The sequence below is a fragment of the Gorilla gorilla genome, chromosome 4 (assembly GCF_029281585.2).
Source record: "Gorilla gorilla gorilla isolate KB3781 chromosome 4, NHGRI_mGorGor1-v2.1_pri, whole genome shotgun sequence".
Taxonomy (NCBI): domain Eukaryota; kingdom Metazoa; phylum Chordata; class Mammalia; order Primates; family Hominidae; genus Gorilla; species Gorilla gorilla.
In genome coordinates, this window is record NC_073228.2 from 153,119,742 (window position 1) to 153,138,093 (window position 18,352).

At 47.0% G+C, this 18,352-nt stretch overlaps 1 protein-coding gene across 1 annotated transcript in view; it reads left to right on the top strand.

Annotated features, from left to right (window-relative positions):
• The first annotated feature begins 8,840 nt into the window (after positions 1-8,840).
• The window catches only part of AFAP1L1 (actin filament associated protein 1 like 1), a 69,718-nt gene continuing 60,206 nt past the window's right edge, over positions 8,841-18,352 (top strand). Inside the window, exon 1 of the mRNA XM_004042786.5 lies at positions 8,841-8,981. Coding sequence (XP_004042834.4) covers positions 8,966-8,981 — 16 coding nt within the window. The 5' untranslated portion in view covers positions 8,841-8,965. The remainder of the gene's footprint in view (positions 8,982-18,352) is intronic.

Consider the following 18,352-nt stretch of genomic DNA (forward strand, 5'->3'; position numbering starts at 1 on the left):
TCCACACTGGACTTCGAGTTGCTAAAAATCTTGACTGCACAGTGATAAACACCTACCTACATACTCAGCTATGGGCAGCACCAAGCCACTCAGAAGCCCTGCAGCAAGACTCCAAATGAATAGAGTCCAGGGGCTGTGCAGATGAGGGTCAGCCTCTCCCCAACACTCACAAGCCTTTCACCTCTGTACTTGGCCTGGTCCAATATGATTGGCCCAGAGACAGAGACGAGAGAAACCAAAGGCCGGAAGTCACCATCTATGGTCATCCTCAGGGAAAATTAGAGCTAAATGTGCAGATAAATGAGGCTTAAAATTGGCATGACTTCTGTGTCCATAGCCAGAAGCATTTCCTTCTCAGGGGGAACTATCCCGGTGCTTCCCGGATTTCAGTCATTCAAGCATCACCTTCATGATTTCATCAAATTATTTATTTTCTTAATACTATTTACTTGATATTTTTCTTTCAATTGACATGTATCTGATGTTTCTATTTTAATGCCAGTGAAAAGCACAGGTTTGTAGGACTGTTTATATGGGGTTTTTTGCTTGTTTGGTTGGTTTAGCTTGTTTTGTTTAGTTTTGTTTTTTAAGAGACAGGGTCTTGCTGTGTTGCCCAGACTGGAGTCCTGTGGTGTGATCATAGTTCACTGTAACCTCAAACTCCTAGATTCAAGCAATTTTCCTGCCTTAGCCTCCCGAATAGATGGGACTACAGGCCTGTGCCACCATGTTCAGCTAATTTTTATTTTTAATTTTTTGTAGAGATGGGAGTGGTCTCACTATGTTGCCCAAACTGGTCTGGAACTCCTGGCCTCAAATGATCCTCCCACCTCATCCTCCCAAAGTGCTGGGATTACAGGCATAAGCCACCACACCCATCCTGGTTATATGTTTTTATTACAAATTCACATAAATTCATAACTCTCCAAATATGTTGGTCTGTGTAATATCTAAACATATATCACATTTTCACCAATTGTCTGAATTCCACACTTTGGGAAATGCTGTTCTACCTGATGGAAAAGGGAGGAGAGAAGGTATTTGTATTCCCTGTACGTCTTCATGATAGCTGGTCTTCGGGGAGCCCAAGAGAAACCATCTGAAAACGCTGCAGAGAGAAGATAACCCAAAATTCTTTGACAACAAACAGGGCTTGCTGAACCACAGCTCGCCTGACAGCCAAGACTCTCATATACCAGTGGTATCCTGCTGGGGCATCATATAGACAGGGGGTCCCTGGACCTCACTAAGGTTTTCAGTGGATACAGCCTCTCATATTCCCCGCTGCTGAGGGTTGTAAATCCTTTGCCTCCAGGTATGCTGCCATGAGCTCCAGCAGGGACAGTACAGCGTCATGGGTAAGGGCACATGGTTAGACACATCCTCCCTCAGGGCAGTCTCAGCCTTGCCATTTGCTAGTTGAACGGTGTCCTCACCCTCCCATTTCATATTTGGATTCCCTAACCCCCTAGTACCTCTGAAGGTGACTCTACTTAGACATAGGGCTTTTAAAGAGGTGACTAAGTTAAGATGAGGCTGTTAGGGTAGGGCCTGATCCAATCTGACTGGTGTCTTCATAAGAAGATTTGGACACGTGGTGACAGCCAGGGAGCCCATGCAGGGAGGGACGGCCACGTGAAGAGACAGCAAAGGGGTAGCCATCCACAAGCCATGGAGACAGGCCTCAGAGGAAACCAGCTCTGCTGGCAGAAATTCTGTTGTGGCAGCCCTAGCAAACGAATGAAATGACATATGCAAAATAGAGGTCACGGCATTTAGTTGATAAAGTGGTGTGCTGCAGGTGCGCGCCTGGCTGCAGGGGAGGCGTGCGTTTCACTGCTCAGCACCTCCCTTGGGCTTAGAGCCTGTGGTTTACCTAGAGTATGAGTGCCCCCCTCTGGGCCACTGCTGGAACTGCAGGGAGAAAGGCTGCCTTTCTCACCTGGAATCTCCAGGTGTAAGGAATTCAGGCTTTGCAGCTGTGTGGCCTTCTCTGCCACAGATTGGAACAGACGGCCTGAAGATGAAGACTAAACAGAGGAGGGCAGAGCCGGGAGATGGAGAGAAAAGAGCGACTGCTCGGTTTGCCTTCCTGGATCCAAGCTTGGCTTCAAACCAGCTTCGCCCCTTCAGCTACCCAGCTACCCTTTGAGCTTTTTCGTTAAAGCTGGTTGGAGTTGTGATTCTATCACTTGACACCAAAGAAGTTGTGACAGATACACTGGCTCCCAGAGTGAATGAATATTGGCAGCGGAATCCCGAATGTGTTCCTTTGCCGTCTGTGTGAGGGAGAATGACCACAATTTAAACAGTGCAGGCATGTGCTCCGATCAGAGCGCACAGTGTGACATGAATCACTAGGGAACACATAGGAAGGGTAAAAGCTTGCCTCAGTCTGTCACTGAAAAGTGTTTGTAGGGCCCAGACCTAGAGCCTTCTGGTTTTCCAAAACCTCCTTATGGATACAGAATTCCTTGTCATACAAAAGAAGCGTGACTGCCTCCCTAAGGCACGGGGTCTTGCCCACCTGGATCAGGACAAATTGTCCACCTGGCCCTAGCAATCTGTCATTCTAACAAAATAATGGGACTATGTAACGTTTTTAAATGTGCATACAAAACACCACTCCTTTGCAGACTCCGTGGGTAGCAGCATTTGGAGGCCTGGTAGTCCTCCCATCTGGGAGCACCGGGAGCTCTTTCAGGGAAGGAGGAACCTGGCAGAATCAGTTGCATTTCCAGGGGTTGGATTTATATAAAACTCCCTGCAGGGGGCAGCCTGGGTATGTGGCCACAGTTTCAGCATCCCTTAATATTTTTCCATAAACATCTGACGAATTCTTCAGAGGAAACCCACACTGATTACATAATAACCAACACTTCTGACCATGGCTCAGACACTGTGCTAAGCACCTTACAGATCTCACTTAACCCCCTGGTACTACTTTCATCCTTATTTTACAGATGAGGAAATTGGGCCCTTGATAAATAACTCATCCAGTGTTTCACAGCTGTATGTGGCAGAGCCTGCACTTGATCTTAGAGATGCCTCACCCAAAGCCCGTGCACTCGGCTATATCATACAAAATCTCCTCCCTGAATAGACTGCCAGCTGGCATTTGAAGAAAACGTACCATGTGCTGGCATGGCACCAGCCACTCCACACTCTACATACACAGTTACACTGAAGCATCACAACTGCTGTGTGGGGAAGATGTTTGTAGCCCCAATTTTTAGATGAGGAATCTGAGGTTCAGAGCGGTTGAAGATCGTGCCTGGACTGTGCAGGGGTGGGGCTGGGTAAAACTCAGATCCACCTTGTCCTAAAGTCATGCTCTTCACCACTGTGTCCCACACACCGAACAGAGTGGCTCAGGTGACCTCATATCAGGGCATCACTGCTCCTGGTTCTGGCTCTAAGGCCTTGTGTGATTTCAGGTAAGATTTCTCCCCTTCTCTCAGCCTCAGTTTCCCCAACTGACAAATGAAGGGACCAGATGGGCTAATGTCTCAGGTTTTTGGGGGCTTTAAAGCTTTTCTAGCTCCAGGTTATAAAATCCACTTTGGACCTCTGCAACCTGGTACCAGCCTGCAGCCACAGATGAAGCTAGGGGCCTGCAGCCCAGATCTTCAGAAGAGAGTTAGTCCATGCTGCAGTGTTAGGAGATGCACACCCTCCTCAGGCCTCAGCGTGGAGGCCCCTGGCTGGACAGACCCTCCAGACGTCTTCATGGGTCCCTAATTTCCCTCAAGTTTCCACACTGGGGCCGGGGGGTGGCTATAGTCCAGATTAAGTCCACAGGGGTGTTTTAGTTGGCTACTGCAATGTTTAAAACAATTGGAATTCGTTACCAACACTTTTAAATCAAAAGAGATTTCTCACTAAAATCTAGATTTCAGGGTTCTGCTGAAAAAGCTGAAGATTGGCCACTCCATTTCCAAGCTGACTGGTGACTGGGCCCTCAGATGGAGCAAGAGGGCTCCACTTTGCTGTGGCCCCTCCACTTGCATGGCCTGCTTCCTGCACACCCTTCCCTGCCCGGCCCTGTAGGTGCTTCGGGGCATGAGCCTCGCTTCAGGAGCCTAAGATCTCGCTTAAGGAGAAGAATCCAAAGGGAGGGAGTAAGCTTCATGCAGCATTTCAGCATAAAACAAAAGCTCCTTTTCCTTCAGACACAACCACTGGGCTTGGCTTTAACAACTGTGGAAGCTGAGCCCTGTTGCCTCCATGCAGGTAGGAGCCCCATGCCCTGGAGCAGAAACCTGAAGGCGCATGGGAAGAAGGAGTTTTCATCCATCCATGAAACTCTTTCTCTTTCTCCCAGAAACAGCCACTGAGATCTCTATCTGCTTTCCGGGGCCCAGGGTGGACCAGCAGACGTGTGTCATTTCCCTGGATAGGGGCTATAATGGCAACATTGTGCTAAGTGGAACAAGAGAGGTTTTCATTGCAGCCAGCATCAGGCAGACACCCGATCAGAGGGCTCTGGGGATCACCCCACACAAAGGAGCATGGGAGAGGGGCCCTGAGCCAAGGAGAAGCCACACATCCACAGCAGCACACAGGGGCTGGGCAGCACAGCAGCATGTCTCCAGAAGGCCTGGTCACAAGTTCATTTCCCCCTGCAAATAAATAAGCAAATACGACAATCCCAGAGGACAAATGGGACCCCCAGGACACATGCATTAATAGAAGCCAATACTGGCAGGCCTTACACATCCTTGAGTATGTTTTCACTGACTCATTCCACAAATACTTATTACCATTTACTAGGTGTTTGGGCACTGTGCTAGATTCTAAGGATCTAGCAATGAGTAAGACAGCGCCCGCTCTCACAGCATTTGCAGTCTGGTGGGGGACAGGGAAGCATAGGGAAAGAAGCACATAAGAAATTATGTACTATTGACCCAATGGAAGAACTGAGATTCACACGGCAATGAAGTTGACTTAGGAACCCAGATCTAAGCACCCATCTGCTGTTTTTCTTACTCTTCCTGAAGTCTCCTGAGATCACTGCAGGCTCAGTGAAGAAGGCACCCCAAACACCATAATAAGAAATCTGGACTCTCCGCTGAGGGCCAAGGGGAGCCATCACATATTTTTAAGGGGGTAGTTGCATGGTCTGATTGGGATCATGGAATGGTTGCTCTGTTGGCCATGGTGGAAACAGTCCCTAGAGGTAAGGTGACAGGTTAGGAGGCTAGAGTATATTTCTCTCCCTGGAATAAATAGTCCTGAGCCTCCAAATTTTTCTTTCCCAGGGTTTCCCAGTTCCACCTGATAAGCGAAGAATGAGACTAGGGAGTATCATTTGTTTTCACAAGACAGGGAGCAGGAGGGAGTTGAAAGCTTTCTTCCTGGTATTGTTCACTAGGGCTAAATTTGATATCTTCTTACAGAGCTGGAGCTCCCCACATAGAATTCTTTAGACAAAATCCAGGCAAACCTGGAAAACTTGGAAGTCAGCAAAGTAGGTAGTGAAAGGGAAGATATGAGGCAAATTCTAAAAATCCTTGCCAGAGAGTTGCACTCAAAATGAAATGGAAAGGGGAAGAGAAAAGCAGGTACCAACAACCTCCATTCCTATCCTTGCCCTGATGCTTATCCCCCAATAACCCACGATCCAGCCAACCTGAACTGCTTCACAGACACGTCCTGCTGCCTTTGAGCTCAATGTCTTTGCTCTCACTGCTCTTTGCCCATAATGTTATCTCCTCATTACACATTCTCAGTTGCCTGCCTTCCACATATCTGTCATCCATTACAGCCTCCATGATTAGTAAAAAAGTCTTACTTTGTCTGATGGACTCCAAGACCACTTTATTTCTCCTCTGGTACTTTTCATACAATAATTTATATTATATTATTTTATACATGTCTGTCTCCTCTACTAGATTGTAGATTCCCTGAGGGTGAGAATCATTCCTACTTAACATTTCTTCTCTCAATAGAAACTTGCACAGAGTGCAATCAATATTGCCTAAGCGAATTTATGGACAGTGTGGATTGTTAGTTTTTATGAGGAATATAGAACTCACTAAAGGAAACATACAGAAAAAAAAAATAGTTATTCCTTGTCCAAACCTGCAAATAACTTTTTCATCCATCTCAGTTACTCTGACAGCAACCAAGCTGTAGACAACTTAGTCAACATTACCACCTAGTGGACATTATGGGTAATTATTTAAACCAGAACCCCTATACCTTGCCAGCAACAATTTTTTGTTGATTCTCAGAACTGTGCACAGATTGTGTTCTCCCATTTCTGTATCCTTCCCAGACCACAGCTCAGTTAATTCCACTCCATAAATTATTCCATTTTCCTTAGCCTTTTTTACTTTTTCGTTCCAATTCTCTGAATATATCTCCAAAGTCCTTGAAAGTTTCTGAAAGCTCTCTAAACATCTCTACAGGCTCAAGCCTGTCATCCTAGCACTTTGGGAGGCCGAGGCCGGAGGAGCATTTGATCTCAGAAGTTCGAGACCAGCTTGGGCAACATAGTGAAACCTTGTCTCTATCTTAAATATTTTTTTAAACATTATAAAAATAAAAATATTTACAAAAGCCTCCGTCTGTTTTTGCAACATTTCATACTGTTTTTCTAAATTATTTCAAATGAAATATTATGTTTTTAGAAGAATTAGTGAGCTAGCCTGAGAACTTAAAATACAATTTATGAGAGGCCGGGCGCGGTGGCTCACGACTGTAATCCCAGCACTTTGGGAGGCCAAGGCGGGTGGATCACAAGGTCAGGAGATCGAGGCCATCCTGGCCAACATGGTGAAACCCCGTCTCTACTAAAATACAAATAATAATAATAATAATAATAATTAAAAAATAAAATAAAATACAATTTATGGCCTTGTTTCCAAGTGTTTCAGAGTTCAAACAATAAACTTTTAAAACTTAATCCACTGGTAAATTGTTGGTTGGCTGCTTTAGAATTGAAACTGACCTTTTCAAATTGGAAAAGGGGACAGCAACAAAAAGGAACTCAGAAAATAATAATGGCTCATATTTTATAGCTGTTTGTGGTTTATAAAGTGGGTTTGTATTATTTCATTTGCCCTACCAACAGTCCTGTGAGGACTTACAGTATGAGGCTTCCCATAGCACAGATGAGCAAGAAAACCTCATTGACGAAAAGTTATTATACTATGTAGTATTTAGATTGGAGCAAAAGTAATAGCGTTTTTTGCCATTACTTTCAGTGGCAAAAACCACTATTACTTTTGCACCAAACTAACAGAACAAGAGCCATGCACAAGTTTTCATACACTGTTCACATCACGTTTGGTCTGAGTGCTCACACACGTACACACTAAATAAATTACTGATGCAATATTTTAAGAAAATGTTAATTTTAATTTGCCCATAAAAGCAATAGAGAAAATATTCCCGGCCAGGCGCGGTGGCTGGCGCCTGTAATCCCAGCACTTTGGGAGGCCGAGGCAGGTGGATCACCTGAGGTCAGGAGTTCAAGACCAGCCTGGCCAACATGGCGAAACGTCGTCTCTACTAAAAATACAAAAATTTGCCGGGAGTGATGGTGGGCGCCTGTAATCCCAGCTACTCAGGAGGCTGAGGCAGGAGAATTGCTTGAACCCGGGAGGCAGAGGTTGCAGTGAGCCGAGATCGCGCCACTGCACGCCAGCCTCGACGACAAAGGGAGACTTTTCAAGAAAAAAAAAAGAAGAAAAGAAAATACTCCCAGTCCAGGAAAGTACAGGAGGGTCTTTCCCAGGCCTTTTGTTGCCTCCATACCTTTGTGGTAGCTGTTCCCTGTTCCAGAATGTTCTAAGTAGGGAACAGTGGTCAGCTCAAAGCTGAAAACCATGGCCTGGCCCATGGTGGGAGGAGCAGTGTCTAGGAGAACAATTGGTCCTGGACTTTATGAAGGGTCTTAAAGTCAGACATTTGATATTGTGTATAAATGAGTGAGACCTATTTTCACAGGGATATACTAATAAGGTGAAGAAGTTGACATTCTTCATACAGCTTTAAACTTAGATCCCATTACTGTCCCACACTGGTCATAGCAATATTTTCTACAATCTTGCGAAAAGTACACTTATATTGCACTGTATTTTGTATGCTAAAAGTATTCATTTCCACATTTTTATCACCCTGTTTTGCATGTTTTCACGTGTTATTCATTTTTCTATTCTTTTTCTGAATTCTCCCAGATGCTCGTTATGTTTTCACGTTTTAGTACACAAGGAACCTCAAAAGTTGAAAGTGTCCCAAGCCCTTGCCCACCTTTCAGCAAGCCTCTCTTTCTCCCTTTCCCAGGTGCTTTTCTTTCTGAAGATCTTTGTTATTATTTAACTCTTCTTTCGCAACACCACTGACATTGCACCGGCATCGCCGCGGGCCCACTGTCTGGCTTAGAAGGTGCTCAAGAAAGACCCGCGGCGAATGGAGAAGACAAGCCCAAAGCCAGGAAATGGGTGGCGGCTGCAGGGAAGGGGGTTTTGATTCCATAGGATAAAAACGCGCTCCAACAGTCTCCGCATTCCCGCATGGAGCCGGCTGAGGGGTGCGGTGGTAAGACCCCATCGCTAGCGGAGTGCAAGCAAAGCCGCACACCTCCTGGGTCCGGGCTGGGGCAGGCCGCGCGGGCGCGGGAACGAACGCGTGCGGACGGGGAAAAGGGTCCTCCAAGCCCAAGTGGGAGCGCCGCGGAGGGCGAGCGAGCGGCAGGGCGCGGCGCGGGCGTGTGCGGCACCACGGGACAGCGGGCTGCGGCCCAGGGGGCGAGGCGTGCTCGGGTCTATTCCGGGAGCGGCTCTGAGGGGCGGGCGCGGGCGGGGCGGGGGCTGCCGGCGAGCATCCTGTCTGGGGGAGGGGACCGCAGAGAGCGCCGGCCGCTGGGCTGGCCTGAGAGCGCAGCGCGCCGGCCGCCACCAGCCGCGCCGGAGCCCCTGCGCCCTGCGGCCCGCTCCCCGGGGACCGGGCCGGCGCCATGGACCGAGGCCAGGGTAAGAGGGGCCGCGACGCCCGCACTTGTTGCTGCGCCGGGCGGGAAAGGGAGACCGGACGATCTGAAGCCGGAGAGGAGGAGGGAGAGAGGCGGGCGGTGGGGCGGGGGCTGAGGAACGCTCGGAGGGGACTGGGAGACCCGGCGCTTATGCAAAGGTGCCTCCGGCTGCCGGGACAACCCGGTGCGTGTCAACGCCCGTGTCCTGGGGCCAACTCGCCTCTCGTGTGTGAAATCAGAGTTTTCATAGGCTAAGGATTTGTAACTTCATAAAAGATCCCCCTCTAGTTTCCGGAGGACAGCGAGCTCCTCCCACCTCATTCCACTCTAAAGGGGAAAACAAGGTGTACAGGTTCAACTCCCGAAACACCCGCTGTGGGCAGCCCCTAGGGAGAAGCTCCAGGGGACCGAAGTTTGCAGCTGCCTAGGGCATTGCGAGAAGGAGGAGTGCCGTGAGCAGGCGCGCGTGTGCATGCATGTGTGCGCCAGGGAGGGAGGAGGCGGGGGTGGTTCTATCCCGCACCAGCTGTGTCCTCGGCCCGGGCCCTTCTCTCTGGACCAGCGACAAAGTTGGACTAGATGGTCTCCAAGGCACGTTGCCGACCCTTTTCCAGTGTATTTGGTAGACGTTTCACAGAAGTGGAGGGGACTTACTGAAATTGAGATTGACATGAGCCGAGAGGGCAGCATTCGTAGGGGGCTAGCGCACATTTTTTTCTGTTTGTTTTGTTTTGTCGGAGATGGCGTTTCGCTCTTGTTGCCCAGGCTGGAGTGAAGTGGCGCGATCTTGGCTCACTGCAACCTCCGCCTCCCGAGTTCAAGCGATTCTCCTACCTCAGCCTCCCGAGTAGCTGGGATTAGAGGCATGCGACACCACACCCGGCTAATTTTTGTATTTTTAGCAGAGACGGGGTTTCACCATATTGGCCAGGCTGGTCTGGAGCTCCTGACCTCAGGTGATCAGCCGGCCCGGGCCTCTCAAAGTGCTGGGATTACGGGCGTGAGCCACCGCGCCCGGCAGCGCACATTTTAAGTAAAGGTCTAGACATGGCCTTTGGCAATGGCCAGATGGGCATGTGTGTGTCTGTAAAGAAGTGGCCTGCTTGGACATGTGAACAGTGTCAGAGGCTGGGAATCAGAACCCCAGGGTTTCAGTCTGCACCTCTGGGATCCAAAGAGATCACAGGTGTGAAGGCACTAGATAAACTAGTGAGTGCTGTGCCAACAGGCGAAGTGTTGTTGTTGTTGTTGTTGTTATTAATAATGGAAAATTCCTTCCCCTCCCCACGATAATCTCACATCTCTCCCCCATCTGCCTGTTTGCTGTGCTGAGCCCCCGAAGGGAGGAAAAAAAGAAGGGAACAGGGGCATGGGAGCAATTAGCAGGCACTGAGGCAGGGATGAGCCGGGAGCAGGTGTGGGGTAACCTTCCTTACTCCTGTTAAACGGAAAGTCAGGCTTGGCGAGCTCAGAGGGCCAGAGGGGAGTCCTGGCTTCCAGTTCAACCTCCTCACTTGCCCCTCCCCAACACAGAATACTGCATTCACCTTCTCCTTCAGGGACTGGGAAGGGCAGGCAGGAAAGAGAATGGGCTTCTGTTTGGTTCTTTAGCAACTGAGGCCTAGATTTGTAAAGCAGTTCTCACCTGTTTACTGATTTCTAGGCAAGTGCGAAGAGTGTACATCAGGGAGGAAAAACAGAGAGAAGAGGCACCTCTCACACCCCTCAGTCCTGCTGTTCCCACCTCCTGCATAATGCGTCTAAAGCAAATACCGCCATCCGCCCTCCCCTTCACACTCCTAGTCGCCCGCCACCTCCCCCACCTCTCCACCACCCCCACTCCCCACCAGTTTTTAAATACCACCCTGTCTGATCTCCAGTACAAAAACCCATACCTAGGCCTACCCAGGCCTGTGGAAAGTGCACTGTGTCATCCTAAGACAGAGTGACAATAGTTCACTTCACTTTAAATGCTTGGTAACCAACAACCTCCACGTTAGAAGGCTGCCTCCAGAGCACTCTTCCTAGGAAGTCAGACTTCCCAGGAATCCCTTGGTGCTGAGAGCCTAGGAGGGCTCTGACCTGCTCTCTCCCTGCAGGCTTTTCTAGCCTGCTATCTTTCTTTACACCTCTTGTCGCAACTTTATAGACATCGTTATCTGACTCTTTAGTGTCGGCCTCCCTACCCGGAAGTAAGCTTCAGGAAGGCAAGGAGTGGATCTATTGTGATCAATCTGCTGACACCGCACCTGGCACATAGTGCACAGTGAGGAGCTCCAACAGTGGTTTAATTAGTAAAATACAACACACTTTATAGTGCACCTCGAATTGATTACTTGTACAGCAATACTTAGTAGTATTCTCTTTTTAAAAATCAACATTGCTGTACAAGTAATCAGTTTGAGAATAGTACTAAGTATACTCAGGTCAGTTCTTGGTGACTTACAAAGGCCATCTCAAGTAAAGTGGTCTTGTGGCCAGGCACACAAGATCAGTTTAACTGTCTGGCTCCTCAGTTCTCTACTCTGATAAATAATTGCAAACACAACCGTTTATGAATCAGAATGAAAAATCTGCATGCATTTTTAAGATAAAACATGAGACTTCAAGTATTCCAGGCTGGGCACGGTGGCTCACGCCCATAACCCCAACACTTTGGGAGGCCAAGGTGGGTGGATCACTTGAGGTCAGGAGTTCGAGACCAGCCTGCCCAACATGGTGAAACCACATCTCTACTAAAAATACAAAAATTAGCTGGGTGTGGTGGCGGGCGCCTGTAATCCCAGCTACTCGGGAGGCTGCGACAGGAGAGGAGGCATTGCTTGAACCTGGGAGGTGAAGGTTGCAGTGAGCCGAGATCGAGCCATTGCACTCCAGCCTGGGCGACACAGCAAGATTCTGTCTCAAAAAAAAAAAAAAAAAAGTATTCCAGCAGACCTTTCTTGTACCCCTGTTCCCAGGCAGGTGTGCACTCTCTTCTGTCATCAGGGAAGGCTTAAGAAGCACAGGTCTCATTTCAGCCTCCTGCCTACCATGTGAGAGGTGGGACTGTCATGCCCAGCTGACTAGGGAAGAAAACCACACATTGGTATTCACGATAATAACTGCAATCATCAAACTCTTGCCATGTGCCAGGCACTGTCCTCAGCTTCTTATGTGGCTCCTCTCAGAACAACCCATAGGATGGGGCCTATGAGCTGGGACTATCATGAATCATACCTCAGAGGAAAGCAGGCTCAGCCAGTGTATTAGCCAGCAAGGGCTGCAATAACAGAATACACAGACTGGGTGGCTGCAACAACAGAAATTAATTTTCTCACAGTTCCAGATGCTGGAAGTCTAAGATCAAGGTGCAGTCAGGGTTAGTGTCGGGTGGGGCCTCTCTTCCTGGCTTGTAGGGGACACTTTTTGCTGTGTCCCTTCGTGGCCTCTTCTCTGTGCATCCAGAGAAAGATCTCTGGTGTTTCTTCTTCTTCTTCTTCCTCTTCCTCTTCTTCTTCTTCTTCTTTCTTCCTTCTTTCTTCTTTGTTCTTCTTCTTTTCTTTCTTCATTTTTTAATTTTTTTTGAGACAGAGTCTCACTCTGTCACCCAGGCTGGAGTGCAGTGGTGGGATCTCGGTTCACGGCAAGCTCCACCTCCTTGGTTCATGCCATTCTCCTGCCTCAGCCTCCCGAGTAGCTGGGACTACAGGCGTGCACCACCATGCCCAGCTAATTTTTTTGTATTTTTAGTAGAGATGAGGTTTCACCATGTTAGCCAGGATGGTCTCCATCTCCTGACCTCGTGATCCACCCGCCTCAGCCTCCCAAAGTGCTGGGATTACAGGCGTGAGCCACCATGCCCGGCCGTCTCTTCTTCTTATAAGGACACCAGTCCTATTGGATTAGAGCTCCACCCTTGCAACCTCATTTAACCTTAATTACCTCCATAAAGACCCTGTCTCCAAATACAGTCACACTTGGGGTTAGGGTTTCAACATATGCATTTGGGAGGGACAAAATTCAGTCCATAACAACAAGCTTAGGTCACTGACATTAATTTGCTCATTCATTCTCCATATGAGACACAGAGCTGGGGTTCAAACCCAGCTGTCTCCATATCAAAGTCCTGATCTTAAGCTTGCTGCTGACTGCCTCCTTGGTGGCAGGTGACCTGCCCAAGCCTTAGAGCAGAACTTAGATGCCAAATCTTCCTGTTTCAGGCCCTAGACATCTCCATGGCACTTAAGCTGCACTATTCAGATATTTTGCAGCAATTGCTGTGAATATGCTGAGCATAAAAAGCTCAGCATCAAAGTCAAGTGACTTGAGAATGGAAACAAACGCCGAAAGTAGAATTTCTCTTCCAACAGGGTATGTGTTTTCTCATGGGGAGAGAAAAGGATTCATAAAGCACAGTAACAGACATAGAAACCACTTATATCATAATGGCAATCCTTCCAGAGGGTTTCCTGATTCACAAATACCATACAAGAGAATCAACCATCAGGTAAAGCCAATGTCTATGGACACCGCCTTCTACAGAACAAGTTAATTAACTCTCTGTCCCTGTCTCCCACATCATACATCTAAAGCAAATGGCACCACCCGCAGATGAGGACAAATTATGATACTGATAACACCTATTTCTTGGATTTGTTATAAATAACCTACAAATAATACCTAGCATAGGGGATCCACTCAATAAATGCTGGCTATTTTAGTAATTACAATTTTTTTTTTTTACCACACTCACCATTAATAAGACTGCTTTACAGAACTTCACTTGCTTCTTCCACAAGCTACTCCAACTCTGATGTTGCTTTTTGAGTCCCTGCTCTGTTTTAAATACTGAATTAGACAGCTTTGTGTACAACTCAAAGACAGGGAACAGGTTATAATCTTGTTTGTATCACAGTGATCCCTTATGGTGCTTGTCTCTTGGAAATCCACTTATGACCTTCAATAACTGGACCACTGTCCAAATGACATTTCTGAGTGACTGAAATGTTCATTTTCTGTTATATAGTCTCTCTCTTCAAGCCTACTGACTGTGGCTATGTCATCACAGTTTTGCTTTTGTGAACTTTTCATTCTTCTTGGATCGTCATCTCTTTAAGGCTATGAATATGGTCTGAATTTTTTCTGATTTTTTAAAATTTGCCTTCTTAATGTCCAACATTATGTCTGATCTCCCAGACTCATGTGGAGTGATTTATTTCCCCCAAAGTTCCTTTCCTTTCCCCTTCACAACTGGTTCTTTTTCAACTACTGCAGTTGAATTGAACCCAAGACAGGAGTTTCTTTTGCTGCGTTCTGTGTTCTTGGGGAGATCATGTTGTCTACTGGGCAATTCAAGAAATAATCTGATGCTCTTCTTTTCATGGAATGAGATTTTCATTGCTCAACAGATGATCTGAGAATCCATTCTGCCTGTGTCTTGCCTCCGTTGAACCAGCTTTTGAGATCCAAATTAGGAAGGCCATGTCTTCCCTACAGTGTCCATTGACCAAGCAGCCTGTAGCTAATCCATATGATGACCTCCCCCTGCAGTGACTTGAGACCCAACTTCTGTCCCCAAGGCTGTGAATTTCCATGCAGACATACCTCTTCCCTGACATCCAAGTTCATTTCCTACTCCTTCTATGGTAATGGTCTTTTGAAAGGAACCCTTATCCATATTCGAATCATCTTTTTGATCCAAACATATTTCATGGGTCATCTTTGTCAGTGTTGGGACTCAGTGGAGCTGAGTGGTTCAGAGAATGGACAAATTTGGGTTTGAGTTTTGACTGCAACTTTTTGTATGACCTTAGGCAGTCACTTTTTCTGACCCTTCAGTGTCTTCCTTTGGAATGTCATGGCAAGAGTAATACATGTAGTCTAGCACTCAGAATTTAACCACACTCTGCAATGGGTGTAAGGAGTCATACAGGGCCGTATGACTTAACTCTGTTCCCTGTGGAGGCTTCTCCTGGTCACTGGGCACTGCTTCCATTTCTTTGTCTCCCACAGAAGCTGTTTGGCTTCTCCATTTTTGTCAAAGTTTTGCCAGCCTCTCCCTCAAATATCAGTTTCAAACTCCCGTTTTCACATGAGTAAGCATTCTGCCAAGTTAAGTTCCTCCCTCCCACCGTCTGCCAAGAACATATTGTTACTCCATTCTCATCTTTGGTCCAGAAAAACAATCCTGGTTTTAGATACCATCAGCTTCTCATACCCTTCTTAATCTTCAAGAAAACCTCAGAACCAAACAAAAAAGTGAACCCATCTGTGTGCAACACCCCCACCAAACCCCAGTATTTTCCTCCTTTCTTTCCTGGCCATACTTCTCAAATGGTCAGCAACTCCTCTTGCACACTCATTTCACCTCCTGCAGCCTCGCTTCCAATCACACCCTCCACTGAGAACCCTCTCTGAAGGGTCACAAATGGCTTCCACTTCCATTGGACCAAAGTCTAGCCTTTCACCTCCATCAAATCCCATCTCCTGGCCTCTAGCTCTGTTGATTGAGCCTCTACTCCTTTCTGATGTATTCTCCTAATTTGCAGAGATGTGAAAATCACGGGTTTGGGGGTCGAATAAGTCTAGGTTAAATAACCACTGCCTCATCCCTCCAGGAAGCCTTTTCTGCCTTCTCCCTGCCCCATCCCAATGTTATAGGTGCTCATAGCCTCTAGGCCTCTCCCACACTAAGACAAGTTACCCAACCAAGTTGTTTCCTCAGTCTTTGTAAAGCAAGAAGAATGACACCCATAGTTGGGAGACTGAAATGCAATAATATTTGCCTAGCTCCCAGTGCCTGGCCCATAGTAGGTGCTTACTAATTGTTATTTCCCATCTTCTCCCACTTGCTCTATCTTCCCTCTTGCTCTGTCTCTATCTTCTTGCTCTGTCTTTTATGGCGCTTGCCCCTCTCTCCCCTGATCTCCTGACCACCTCAGCCCTCTCGCTACACTCACTCCTGTGAAGAACTAAACCCCTCTATGAGAGTAACTTTCAGATGTCCATCACCAGCCACGATTTGGCCTCCAGTTCCTCATGACCTGCTGCCTGTAGTACATTTCCATTCCGAGGTCAACTCCGCCTTTGGGTGACCCAATTTTGAACTCATCTTATTCACCACCAAATCAGATGACCCTTCCTGTTTCTCTTTTTATGCTAACAACTCAACCACATGAAAAGTTATTGAAGGAAATGGGGGTGTTTGTGAGCAAGACTAAAGTTGAAGCGGGGACATGGACTCAGTTCTCAAATTCGTTGTCCTGTAGAAGAGGTAATAGAAAGTTTCTACAGAAGGAGATTAAACAGAGGCCAGTTTGGGCTCAATCTAAGAGAAGCATACAAATGAAAAGAACTGTTCAATGGTAGAATACAAGTTGCCTAGGGATGTAATGAGTCAAAGTTTGAGTGACCACAGATCAGGGAAGCCACAGAATGGCTTAGTATGTAGCTTAAGGATTACTCTCACGTAAAATTCAAGAAGGTTTCGCAGCTTGACCCTTTTGCACACTGTAGAGAACAAGACTTCTAGGAGTGTATGTTTCAACCTAAAGCATTCTTTTTTAAAATGTACAGTATATTATAGCTTTTAATAGGACTTATGAATTATCTATGCTTAAGGATGGAATTTGGGGAGACCGCCTGATGCAATTAAGGACAGTTATTTACAGCTACTGGTCTGATTATGCTTAAACCCTTCAGTGGTTTCTCATTGTTTATAAAACATCAGCTACTGTCCTTGTGGTGCCTCAGGTCTGCCCTGTCTGCCCTCTGCACACTTTGCCAGCTCACTTTGGACCCCCACCTACCTCTTGCCCTGGGCTCTTCTCACACTGACCCTGCTCCTTGCAGCTTTGAATATTTTGTGCCTTCACCTGGTTCACCCTTGCTCTTCCTTAGCTCACTGCTGAAATATGACTTCCTCAAGGCAATGTTTCCCAATCTCCCAAGATACATGCCTGTTGTAGATGTTCAGAGCACCCTGCGCTTCTCAATCACAGTTCACTGTGGGCTTGAATTAGCTGTTCATATGAGCTCTGTTGGGGCAGGGCTCTTCTCTCCTTGCTCTCTGCCCTTCCCCCAGGACCTAGTGTAATGCTTGATGCATAGTAGGTGCTCAATAAATGTCTGTTGAGATGATGAATAAATGAAAGTGAGAGTACACAATTCACGGAGGAGGAGTTAGATATGGCCACTTTTAACTCCAGGATTCTCCACGTCAATGATTCTCACTTTAGGGACAGAAATGTAGACTTCATCATTATCCATCATTTCCTTTGCCTTCATCCTTTATACAGTCAAATCCCAAATCCTGTTGACTATTATTGGGAAATATATCTTGGATGGCTTCTGTATCCTGTTGCCTCGGATAGGAGCTTCCTGTTTCTGCTCTTGCCTTCTCCAGCCTGCCTTAAGGACCACTCCCTATTTATCTAAAGCAGTGGTTCTCAAATCCAGCTGGGCTCAGAATCACCCCCTGTGGAGCCTACTGAAAATACACCCACAAAGATTTGATCAGTGGGTCAGAGGTTTGGGAATCTGCTTTTTTTTTTTTTTTTTTTTTTGGCACATCCCCCAGGTGATTCTGATGTTCACACAAGGGTGATAATTACTGTTTTCATGCACTGCTTTTATCTTGACCCTTGACCTTGCTCAAACACCTGCTTCTAGTTCTGTCTTTCACACTTTTCAACTGAATGAGACTCTAGGGTCTGGGTCTGTTACCCAAAGCAACCTCTGAAAGCATGAAATGTCTCATTTTATCTTTAAAAAGCCATGCACATTTTTTGTTAGAATCCATAATATATCTAACCCCTTCTATCACCCTCTCAAAATATCTTTGTACAAAATGGACCTTCGGAGATGCATTGTGTTTATCTTGGCTTCTCCTTCCCCTTCCCTCCCCTGCCCTCCACCATGGACTCCCAGGTGATGTGAACTCCAGCCTCCAATAAATATCCCAGCACAGAGTGCCAGAATGGAAATGGATCTGGACATGGAAGCAGAACACCCACATCCAAGCCCTGGCTCAGCCGCTCACTTCCGTGTTATGAGAACATACCTTTTTTTAACTTTTAGAAGCACTTTGACATTCACCAATTATCTTCATTTCAGCTTAGCTTCAGGGACATTGCACATCATCCACAGAGTGCTTTTGTGCAGAGGCTGGGCAACCCCTGCCCATGTGATCATACACGCTGTCACTTAGCAGCCGTTCACGGTGGGGGGGTTGCTATGGGCAAGAAGGAACCTGTGTAATGGGGGACTCATCAGACAGAGAATTGACCCACTAAATTCTTTTTTCTGGAGACCCTTCCAGTCCTGAGTTTCTTTTCTGTCGCATCTCTTGACCCTGGTGATGGCCCTATGAAGTAGATAGCAGAGACATTC